The sequence below is a fragment of the Ochlerotatus camptorhynchus genome, unplaced genomic scaffold (genome assembly GCF_037179485.1).
Source record: "Ochlerotatus camptorhynchus isolate MF236.1 unplaced genomic scaffold, CSIRO-AGI_Acam_v1.1 ptg000404l, whole genome shotgun sequence".
In the NCBI taxonomy this organism is placed as follows: domain Eukaryota; kingdom Metazoa; phylum Arthropoda; class Insecta; order Diptera; family Culicidae; genus Ochlerotatus; species Ochlerotatus camptorhynchus.
Window position 1 is genome coordinate 913,852 of NW_027040890.1, and position 12,879 is coordinate 926,730.

Genomic DNA, 12,879 nt, shown 5'->3' on the forward strand with positions numbered 1-12,879 from the left:
AGTGTTCTAAGATGCACTTCCAAAGTTATTAATTGAGAGCTTTCGATGCCTGTACCATTTTTGCATTGGTATAATTTTGTGGCAAGTCCAATCATACTTCTATGCCCACGGAAGTCGAGAAATTTTCCAACCCGAAAAATTCCTAGACCGGACCAGGAATTGAACCCAGCCACCTCCAGCATGGTCTTGCTTTGTAGCTGCACCTTTACCGACTGAGCTAAGGGAGGCATTACATCTCATTTATGGCTGTTCAGTAGGTCATTTGATAGCACATCCCGCTCCTTCCCTTCTTCTACAAAAGCGAAATATGTGCTCAATTATTTCACATACCACCGCCAATTGATAACGACTACAAATTCAATTGAAACAAGCGAAAGCTTCAAAAACAAACGACTATGCGTCAGCCGGCAATGAATTGTGTAGGGCAGGGCGATAGTCGTTTGACGAACGACTGCGCCGTTCGTAGCACGTGCTTTCCATTCCTATCTCCCGGCATCCTGCGAGATTGGCGGTCATCAGGTGGGTTTGTTGTTCCGTATAGAGGGAAATTTGCAAACAAAATTTGATCACGCTCGAGGCAAGTGATTCGTGATGAATCTATTTTTAATCAAACGCAAGAACCGTCGTAACACAGTTTGCGTGTGAACTGGTGGACGCTAATGGGTTCATTCAAAACTCACTTACGTACGTTACAGACGAAGACTGCAGTTGACGCAACTTTGCTTGAAGGAGCAAATTATAATTTGACACAAAATGCTAGCAGATGAGAAAAGTTTAATCATCAAACTTCTGGAACGTTTAAGTTAATGTTAGGCACTTTCCCTTTTAGGAACTGTCTTGCAAGTATTTGTTTGACAAAATTTGCTCTTTTTATTTACGGCACACAACAGAGTGAACGTCGTCTCGTAAAGATAGTAAAGAGATAAAGATTAGCACTTATTTTATATCACAATTTATCATTTTACAGTCTTCAACGATGGAAGCGTTTGTACATTTTCGTGGATCTTCAATACAATTACAGCTGATTGCAATCTTGCCATATTTGTTTTTTTTTTTGCTAAATATGTGTGCTCCATCTAATCTTAATCTAAATTCTTACGTAAATTCATGCATACCAATGCCGAGGCCAACAGAAAAATGAGTCGAACAGTAATGGTGGAGAGCAGAAAAATATGTTCAAAAATAATGAAAATTACTTTCCCTCCCTGTTTGCTCAATAGCCCAATAAATACTATACTGACGATACTGACAAATGCGTCAACATTAAGATATGCTCCCATATTCAGCCATTCCATAGCAAGACGATAAAGTGGTTCTGAGATTTTCGTGAAAATTGGTAGTTTTGTTCCTTATCGCAAAATATTAGACCCGTGTTTATTATTTTTTTATTAGAGTGACCATTTCCATGTTAGAGCGATCAAAAAAATCGTTTTTTTTTTCAAAAATGCCTTTTTTTAATTCATAACTTTTGAACCACTGCGCCGATTTCAAAGATCAAAATATTAAATGAAAGGTAATTGAAAATCCATTTTAGGACAAATATGATTATATTAAAAGATTTATAGCGACTGTAACATGGTCACGACGCATGGTAGTCTAGTCGCATAGGAGTATTGAGCGAAAACCCAATGCTTGATAACTTAAAAAAATAACTCAAAAACCAAAAAAACCCATCGTGTAAAAAAGCCTAAATTATCAAGGGACAATATAAACCCATATTTCGTCCTCTGCCTACAAACCATAAAAACCATTAAAAAAAACAAATGCCATCCAGGGTTGCTTCCATGCCATGGAATGGCTGTATTCCTATATCATTTTCATTTTCATTTTGCGGGAATCTATGTTCCCATGCAAATCAATGACGTGGTCAATGAAAACGGCCGTAGCTTAGACCTCTGCTTCGTTAGTGGCCCGGATGTTGCTCCGACTATTTCTGTTGCACCTGCCCCACTAGTGAAAATCCTCCCGCATCATGACCCTCTTGTTATTTCACTGGAAGAGAGACGATCGTGCACCATTGCTATTTCCCCGATCCCAGTCTACTATGACTATCGGAACGCAGATCATGAAGGTTTTCTCTTCGAGTTTGACTGGGTCAATATTTACGTACGATTACACGGACAGACCTTTGCAGGAATCGATGTAGATAACACGATGATCATCAAAGCAGCTCACCGGCTTAAGTCAGCCCACAAACCGGGGCCAGACGGAATACCGTCTATTATCATGAAGAACCATATCGAAGGCGTGCTGTCACCACTTCGTCATCTGTTCCAGCTGTCGTTATCTAGTGGGAAATATGCGCATATGTTCCCCATGTACAAAAACAGTGCAGGGTATAGGAAGGGGTCGACTTCGCGGACGCCTTGGATGTTCGGGGGAATTCGAATGCGAGGACTGCACCTAAACGTGCTGTTCCCATTCGACCTCCCCGATCATGCAGGGTTAGTCCGGGTATGTCGGCCCCTTTTTCTACCAAGAAAATTCCGGGAGTCTTCGAAGACAAGGGACAGCCCTATAGGGTTGTACGCAATGGTGACGTAGCACTACGTGGTCTTATATAATAAATCTTATTTGCAGGAGCTTGCGTTTTGTGTAGGAATAGGAATTTGAGCGGGGCCCAACAAACAATTTTAGCTGCAGCTTAGCTTATACAGGCAAAAAATTAGCTGCATAAGGCAAATTTTGACTGTATAAGCTAATCTGCAGCTAAAATTGTTTGTTGGGGATTCTCGCTGTTTATCCTCTTTAGTAGACGTGCTAAAGATGGCATACATGGCCCACAGCGACTCACGAAAAGCTACTGGCGTCTTCCTCCTTCTATGGTTGCTCATGTGGGCTGCAGCTCGCTGCTTGCAGCCAGCCTTTCATGGTGTACTGGAGAACACTACCACTCACCACGCAGTGATTGAATAAACACCGTATGGTGAGATCGGATTGAATTCAACTTAGAAATCTGTGTTAGAGAAATCGCTTTTCGCAGGCAATCGGTGATAATTTTAATTATCATAGCAACAGTTGCGCATTCGTTCAAATTTCAATAGTGACAATCTGAAAAATGGAAACGTCCTAATTTTAACAGATGCGTAGGAATATTTCTGATCGATTGGTTGTAAAATTATTGAAATTGGCCCAGGGGCAGCTGAGTTATTAACGTTCAAAATCTTTCATTATTATGTTACATGTTCCATTTTCGGTTTTCACAAAGTGTACCCCCATATAGAAATCACAGACGTATTCCTACGCCAAAAAGGCAGTAGGCACAATATCGATAACTACCGTGGCATCACTTCTCTGTGTGCTGTTTCGAAATTGTTTGAGTTGGTCGTAATGGAGCCTTATTTGCTCATTGATAAACAGTATTTGAGCGATGACCAACATGGTTTCGTACCCGGCCGTTCAACTACTACGAACTTGCTGTGTCTTACGTCGCACATCACTACGAGCATGGCAGAACGGACTCAAACAGACGTTATCTATACTGATCTATCGGCAGCATTCGACAAGATTAACCATGGTATCACTATTGCAAAGCTACAGAGACTAGAAGTTAATGGCTCACTTCTGGGATGGTTCAACTCCTATCTAAACGACCGCTGGATGAATGTCACTATCGGCGACTGCCAATCGGACGTTTTCAAGGCAACGTCAGGAATTCCACAAGGTAGTCACCTCGGCCCGCTGTTATTTTTGTTGTACTTCAACGACGTGAACCTAGTGCTGAAAGGGCCTCGCCTATCATTAGCCGATGCTCTAAAGATTTTTTATCGGATCCGCTCAATTGGCGATGCTCTTTTCTTGCTAAATCAACTAAACTGCTTTACCGGATAGTGCAAACTAAATCGAATGGTAGTCAACCCAAGTAAATGCTCAGTGATTTCATTCTCATGGAAAAAGCAACCAATTAATTACAAATATACCCTCTCGGAAGCGGAAATCGAACGCGTCAGTCATGTTAAGGATCTTGGAGTATACTGGATACCCAAATTACCTTCAAGCAACACGTATCGTACATCGTTGATAAAGCATCAAAAACAATGTGCTTCATCATACGCATATGCTAAGAACTTCACCGACGTATACTGTTTAAAATCGCTGTACTGCTCTTTAGTGCGCCCGATTTTAGAGATCAGTTGTGCAGTGTGGAATCCAGTATACCTCAATGGCTCGGAAAGGATCGAATCTGTACAACGAAGGTTCGTAAGATTTGCCTTGCGTAGGCTACCTTTGCGTGATCCTTATCATCTGCCCAGTTACGAACAAATTATGAATGCATACCGCTATCGATGGCTTTCAAAGGACCTTCAATAGAGTCGCCTCGGTATTCGACTATGATATCCCTTGCCTTACGCTACGCCGCCGATTTACTGAGGTCTTTTCTGAAGCGACGAGGAATTGAGGAAAACTCTAAGATCTTCTTTTATTATTATTATTATTATTATTATTATTATTATTATTATTATTATTATTATTATTATTATTATTATTATTATTATTAGTGTCCAGTGAGTGTTTAGTTTGTTTTTCTTTTACCACTTAACTTATGAATGTTAGTCTTAAGTAAAACATCAATAGGACCAAAATGGTCTGTTGATGTGGACATCCATCTAAATAAATAAACAAATCTAAACAACAACTCAGAAATAGATACCAGTATTATTTTAAACTTTACATGATGTTTGTATATTTGTATAACCAATCTAAAATATTTGATTTTTTAATATATCATTTTGATCGAAAAATGTATCAAATTACTTAACAATTATGTTGGTTAAAATTTTATACAAAAAAAAATCATTGCGACCGGTTTTTGTATGGGGTCGTCCCACTGTACACTGGTTGTGCAAAGGTATCAAGTTACATCGTCCTCGGGAGTTGTTCAAACGTTATGAAAATTTCGAAGTAAATAAGCTTCCGCTGAGTTGCAAAAAAATACCTGCTCCTGACATCCCCTTAGATCATTGAATTGAAACAATCGATGTGCAATACTTCATAAATAAACAGTGATCACTAAATAATGAAGCACGACATACCTCGTGGGTAAAACAATTTTAACGCTTCGTAACATTAAGCTTCAACCTTCAAATAGGTAAAAGAAGTCTCAGCTGATAAAATGTACAACCATATACTTTATGTAGGGGAACTAGGGGCAAGAAGGTCACGCTAACCATAGCGCGTTTTTATATGTCATTCCGTGAATATTTATAGGAGTTTGTGAATCGAATTGTAAGTTTATAACCTTGTCTCCATGTATCATCATTGAAATTAAAATTAAACCCCATCAAAAAATGTTAATGATTTTTTCAAAATGTCATGCCGAACCTGCTCTAAAAAATGCTACGGGGCAAGAGGGCCACTCTTATGGGGCAAAAAGACCATATGTCTAAAATGAAGTGAAACTGATAAATGTTCATTTCTAAACAACAAATTACTTTGACTATATGTTTTTAGTATTACTTCTACGTGAAGTCAACGATTTACATAGTTGAAGATGCTAATTTCAAATAACAGACTGTAGTGGTAATTTTTATACGATAGATGGAGTAGATGAAAGCATAGAGTTGATAGTTCCGTTAGAGTACGGCAGTGTGAAGATTGTATATAGATATTAGACAAGCGAGCTAGGACAACTTTTAAGGAAGGTACAAATCGGTTTTTTCATCTCTCTTTACCAAACTCCCCCTTTGGAGAGGGATGGTGAGGGGTGTGTCCCCCCGCCACCACTGGCAAAAAGAGATGAAGACCGACCCGCTCATGTACCAACTGTGTGTTTGAAACAGTTCTACCGATTTTTTACCGCACTTCAGTTGTTATTTGAAGGAAGGCATCCAGTCGTAGGTTTGGAAATTGCAACTATTGTTTACCCCTACCACGATATGTGCTCCTGTCTATATACAATCTTCACACTGCCGTACTCTAACGGAACTATCAACTCTATGCTTTCATCTACTCCATCTATCGTATAAACATTACCACTACAGTCTGTTATTTGAAAAACAAATTACTATTCTTAGGTATGACAGCAACTGCTTTTATTGTTTATTTCACTAAAATATTGACTTAACGATATATATTTTTTATATCTAAAACATATAAACCATGTGCGTCATAGATTCAAATGGAAACTATTTTTGATACTATTTTATACAGTTTGTTTTCCAAAATTTCACGAAAACAATGTATATTGGAAACATAAATGCCCAATTGTGTTAATTTCTGAACATTTTTGTTCAATTTAATACATAAATGTAGGGGTGGCACTCTTGCCCCGTATAAAGTTTATTTTTAGGAATATAATTTTTGATTAATTAAACAAAATATTTAATAATTTATTGTTATTAATGTATCAAACAACCATCAATAGTGATGTCTCAATGCAGAAATTGTGAAAAAAATAAATTGGAAATTCCGAAAACCTTATTTTATGATGCCTTATTCTTATAAAAAACTAGCTTTTCAATGCATCAACACAAAATGCTTTTTTTAATTTTTTTTTTACGACATCGATTCGGACAGAACTTTTTAGAATGCTTCATAGGAATACCGTGCATAGGTTCATCGTGAGATAAAATTGAAATGATTTCATTTTCAAAATATATTGAGGGTGGCACTCTTGCCCCTAGTTCCCCTACTTGCTAACAATCAGCATTACTGCATATTTTCACGGCAATCCTAGATGCAATTCATCGCAACACGGCATTTAAAGCGGAATAGAGCAGTTCCACGCCAAATTACGAATCGATCTGACGCGACTTTATCCGATCTGCGTGGAATTTTGCATAATTGTTTGTTATGGTCAATCATTCACACTTGAGCTAAAATTCGGCCATTTTTATTTTGCAAGGAGTAAACAAAATCGAAACTCGAAAACGTCGATACTGTTTAACTTTTTTGGATTTTTACCTGAAACAACTAAAAATTTAGCACCGTGTTTTAACTAAAAAGTGAATATTTTTCCTACATCTTTATCTTAGACGTCATGACTAAATGAGGTTTTCGAATTATGATTTGTTAAAAAAATATGGAATACGACATTTTGAATTTTGTTTTGCAAGATTCAAAATTACCGAATTTTAGCTCAAATGTGAATAGTTGACCATAACAAACAACTATGCAATTGTTTACACAAATCGGAGAAGGTCTAGCCTGAAATCATTTTTTTTTTTGCTATTTCACCTGGAACTCAGCACAATAGCATGTCATCGACAATTCGCTTATTACCTAAATAAATTAAACTCATTCCTGTACGTCCGTAAAGTTGAGAATATTTTGCAATGCGCAATCATGTGATTTTCAAAACGCAAACGCATTATTTTGATAGCGAATGACAACGACGGCATGGCTGAGAAAAGCAAAAACTGTTGATTAACTACTGAATGAGTATGACGTCAGTTACTTATTTACTTTGCGTACAAGATTTCATCACTTTCTACCACTATAATCAAGCACAAGGATGGCAGACAAATAACTATCTCATGGCAATTGATAAACCAGAAAAACAACAGTGAAGCAATTATAAACACCATCTAGCGGTGTAAATAACATCTATGGGCTATGGCACATGGTCATGACCAGTGATTGTCCGCAAACGTCTTACCTCTTCACCCTCCTTCTTATCGGCCATTTCTTCTATTGTTCAGGAAAACCGTTGAAGCCAATCAATTTTCCAATTCCCAAATCTGGATAAACCAAACACCGTACGTCTCCTTTCCAATAAACACCAGCAACCCGGGCGTTTGCTGCAAGGTTCCCAAAACGTTCACAAACAGACGAGCACCAAACACTCGCAACAAAACTGCGGGTATCGAATGTTTCACAAACAATCTCGAAAATTTGCACTCGCTGCCACTTGACATCTACCGATGACCTTGGCCACCGGCGCGCCGCTACAAATCCGTGCAAAACTATTCAATAGTGCGGCAAACACGAGGAATGTTATCGCTGGGGAGTGATGTCGCACACTATGTCACCCACTCGGTGCGGGGATTCACGTGCAATTGCTGACTAACGACCAGCTGGCTGCTCGGGCAGGACGCAACTAATTACATACAACAACAAGTAGTACTACTAGGTCACTAGTTAGCCCGTTGTCAGTAGTAAACGGGAAGAATGGGAGAGCAAACTAAACAAAATAATTAGTGATTAAAAGCAGCAAAAACGACTCTGCTAACGAATGTGGCACACCGGAGGGCACCTTAGATCGTGACTGGCGGTCAGAACGTGCGGTCAGTCGCCCGGCTCCAACGCTTTCTCGCATGGGTGATACTGATCCCGGGATTCCTCGAGATATGGCGAGATGCCTTACTACTACCTTGCTGAATGAATAGGGTTCGAAACGAAGAAAGCGGATTCAAGAGTTTCTGGCATCGGCAAAACCGAAAAAAAAATTCAACTCGACAACAGCAAACTCCATAGCGGTACCGGTAATCCCTAACCACTTTCAATAATTCCCTGAATGAGCAAACCAATGTTTAATTAAAAAAGCAAAGGCAGAGGCTTACAATTTCATTCTCACTCTCACTCTCAATTTTGAAACAGGAATTTGAGTCACGCACTTCAAATGGTTGGGAAAATATATAAATGTAGCAGGGAGCAAACGCAGTTCCGTTCACACGGTCGATTAAACCAACTCAAATTTGAGTTTCATGCACTCAAATTCGCAAAAAAAAACGTAGGTTACTCATAGACTAATAAAATGTAGCTCGGTTTTTCGAGGAAAAACTTTTCGAATATGAGGGAAATCGAGAGAAGTTTCACTCAGTCTATGAGTATACTCCGGGCTGAGAAAAAATTTCGTTCGTAATCTACGGTTTTGCGAATTTGAATGGAAAACCACTAAATTTCGAGTCAATCTCACCGGACGTGCAGACGTATATCAATAGAGTTACGCTTGCGCGTTACACGCAAGGTTAAGGAAAGAGAAAATCTGTTATTTTTCATGTGGGTGGATTCAGCAAGTTGGCCTAGATGTTGCTGAAGAAAGCAGAATAACATTGGACGATTATATCACAAAGGTTACGGTCATCTTAGCAAATGTATATAGTTACATAATAACATTTGAATACCAGGTGTAACGTGAACTAAATAAACTGTGAAACTTTAAATGTGTTTAGTAGGGTGGTTTATTTTGAAAAAAAATGTGAATTTCTTATTGGGCAGCCTCCAGATCGATTCATAACCTCAAAATATAAGCCTGTGAAAATAATGGTAAAGATTGGTGAAGGTTATAGAGGTCACGCAAATGGTTTGAAATTTGTATAGGAATTGCTATGGAAGAATTTTAAAAATCACTTATATCCTCCTAACTATGGTTCTAAAGGTCCAAATGATGAAAATGTTTAATATGTTGTTACTATGGCACAGTTTTACAGCATATCAAGAAAGATTGAAATTCGAAAAAAATGCTAAAATAGGGTATATTGACAGATGAAAATATTGTCTTAACAGCACTAATCTCATCACAACATAACAAGCTTGTTAATAATTGTATGACAACCACATACCATTTTTTTTTCTGTTTGGACAATTACAACCAAAGTTAGCGCAATGTAAGTGAAACTCAATAATTTACAGGGTGATTCAGAATAACTGTCACCGATTTCACAAATATGCAATTCTCAATGGGTAAAATGGGTATATGTTCAAGTATTTTTGTTTTAAGTGTGTACAAATATCAGCTTGTATTGATAGTAGGATTTGAAATTTCATTCGTTTGTGATTTCAAGCAACCATTGACGTCAAAATGGAGAATGGCATAAATCTTTAAAAAAATCGTGTGTTATATTTTAGAAACTGAAATCTCTTCGAAAGAATGTAACATTTATTTTTGCATCATTATAGAGGTACAAAGGAACCATGCTTGGAAAATTCGTTCAATATCAGAGCTTAAACGCATCAACAGGACTCAAAAAGTGCTGGAACTAAAGCGTGCGTGCCAGCTGTGGTTAATTTTCATGACAAATGTGGCTGATAATTAAGGTAAAGGGAGAGAGATTTGGAATAAACTATGCTTAGTTGAAGATTATATATGTAGAATATCTAGAATATAATGATATCAAAAATTCATGCAAGCGTTCAATCGTTATGACCATTTTAAAAAGGGACAGTTATTCCGAATCACCCTGTACCATAGTAAAGGGTGATACGGTCAAAATTTGGTCAATATCAACTTGACGTATTTCTTTCAATTTTGCATTTAAAAAACCTGAACACCCCTCATTTTGAAGGTGTGTGTGTGTAGAATGTTGCTCCTATTTTGATTTTGGAATTCACTCTTCAGTTGTCAAAATGCCGTCCAAGCAAGAAGAGCAGCGTATCAAAATTTTGCTCGCGCATCGCGAAAATCCGAGCTACTCGCACGCAAAGTTGCCAAAATCGCTAAAAGTTGCCAAATCAACCGTTACAAATGTAATTAAAGTGTTTGGGGAACGTTTGTCGACAGCCAGGAAGTCTGGATCGGGGGGAAATCGAAAACCGGAAGCCGCTGAGACGACAAAGAGAGTTGCCGGTAGTTTCAAGCGAAACCCTAACCTCTCTCTCCGAGATGCCGCAAATAAGCTGGGTGTATCGTCTACAACCGTGCATCGAGCCAAAAAACGAGCCGGACTATCGACTTACAAGAAGGTAGTGACTCCAAATCGCGATGATAAACAAAATACGACGGCCAAAGCGCGATCCCGGAGGCTGTACACGACGATGCTGACGAAGTTTGACTGCGTGGTAATGGACGACGAAACCTACGTCAAAGCCGACTACAAGCAGCTTCTGGGACAGGAGTTTTATACGGCAAAAGGAAGGGGAAAGGTAGCAGATGTTTTCAAGCACATGAAACTGTCAAAGTTCGCAAAGAAATATCTGGTTTGGCAAGCCATCTGTACCTGTGCCTTGAAAAGCAGCATTTTCATAGCTTCCGGGACTGTCAACCAAGAAATTTACGTGAAAGAGTGTTTGAATAAACGTCTGCTGCCTTTCCTGAAGAAACACGGTTGTTCCGTACTGTTTTGGCCGGATTTGGCATCTTGCCATTACGGTAAAAAGGCCATGGAGTGGTGCGCCGCCAACAACGTGCAGGTGGTTCCCAAGGACAAGAACCCTCCCAACACGCCAGAGCTCCGCCCAATTGAGAAATACTGGGCTATTGTCAAGCGGAACATAAAGAAGACCAAAAAAACTGCTAAGGGCGAGCAGCAGTTCAAGGCAAACTGGCTTTCTGCGGCGAAGAAGGTGGACAAGGTGGCTGTACAAAATCTGATGGCAGGGGTCAAGCGTAAGGCCCGGCAATTTGGATTTGGAAAAGCGGAAGCCTAACTGAATATTTTTCCTGAATTTTATACTAATTGAACTTGAAAAAGAAATTTAATTTGATTTTTTAAATAAACGATTTCACCGATTTACACGCGTTTTCCCTTGACCAAATTTTGACCGTATCACCCTTTAATTCACCGAACTCTCCATACAAACTTCACTCCATTAGCCAACCTCTAGGCCTTCGTCAATCTTTACCATTTTTGATATAGATTCATGTTTTGGGGTATTGAATCGAACTTGAGGATGGCCTATAAGAAATTTACCACTTTTTTAAAATGAAGCTCACTAGTATACACTAGTATGTGCTGTGATGGTAAATTAAAAACTTATTACACACTGATTTTTTAGATGTGCGCGCTCCGCTCACCTTAAATCCATGCGTCCTTTTCAAGAGCATCCATAATTGTGATAAAAGTATGTATAACTGCAGGTACACACAATTTAGTTGTAATTCCCTGAGCTTCTCTGAGGTTCTCAAAATAGTTCTGAACTTGTCTGAATTTCTCTAAATTTAGTGAAAATTTGAGAACCGCTCAAAACCATCCGCTATTTTCCTGAAATTAATCGAACTGCAATGATCATCTCTGAGGTTGCCCCAAATCTTGAAATTGCCCTGAAGCATACGGCACTTCCATTTACCTAACTTTCCAAAAATTATCGGAGTTTCCCTAAAGTTCTCGGATATTCCCTAACGTTTTCTGAACTTTTATGAAGCATGCTTGGCATGCACAGTTGTACACACCAACTGCTCATTTGTTAATAACTTGTCACTCAGTTGTTGAAATTTGTTTTTCTTTAAAATAATTGATAGATTAGGAGGATCATAGTTTACCATATATATGCAAAGAGTAGGTAAATCATAACATTTGAATCAACACCAATGAATTTATACACTTAATGTTCGACATGTGCAGCTAGCATTTCTAACTTCATTTTTACAACGCATCTAATCTAATCTAATCTAATCTAACACCAACACAGCCAGTTCTTGAAAGCATCCTGGAAAAGAATGGATATACCTCCATAATTTTTCTTGTCTATTTGATATATGTTTCACATCGAAGATGCGTCACACATATCAAAACGGCCAGGCCTACTGTGCAGCATTTAAAGGGCAAGATGATTCAGAAAACATCGGGCCTGTTTGAATCGAAGATTTAAACACGATGATTCAGAATCCAATAAAAGGATGAAACGTGGACATTAGACTGATGCAAAAATTGACTTTTTCGCCCAACAGTGCTTAAATGGTTTCAAATCGGATTCTGATTAGCCTCCCAAAGTAACAAGTCTTTTGGTTAGAAACAGACTTCGCACAAGCCATTTGAAGTTTACATGTAAATTACTATGGGAAATCTCAACTTTTTGTTCATTGCCCTCTAGTCTTTTTCCATATTGAGCTGCGAAACAGTTCGATAACCATTCTTATAGAAAATTTTCTCAGCTACAACTTTGCCGAAGAGCGTTTCTATGTAAAACGAGACAGGAAAAAGTTATTAATTATTTAAGAGATTGGTAAACTTATGACATGATCAAGCAGCTGCTCTGTAGGCAACACTGTATATTGCAGTG

General features: G+C 38.5%; 1 protein-coding gene across 3 annotated transcripts in view; it reads right to left on the reverse strand.

Annotated features, from left to right (window-relative positions):
• aralar1 (calcium-binding mitochondrial carrier protein aralar1) overlaps window positions 1-12,879 on the reverse strand; it is a 63,141-nt gene that overhangs the window by 19,519 nt on the left and 30,743 nt on the right. Inside the window, exon 1 of one of the 3 annotated variants that reach the window (XM_065233563.1) lies at window positions 7,598-8,218. The exons of the other annotated variants lie outside the window; for them this stretch is intronic. Within the exon in view, the coding sequence (XP_065089635.1) occupies window positions 7,598-7,624 (27 nt within the window). The 5' untranslated portion in view covers window positions 7,625-8,218. Of the gene's footprint in view, window positions 1-7,597; window positions 8,219-12,879 lie in introns of those variants that run through there. 3 annotated transcript variants of the gene reach the window in all.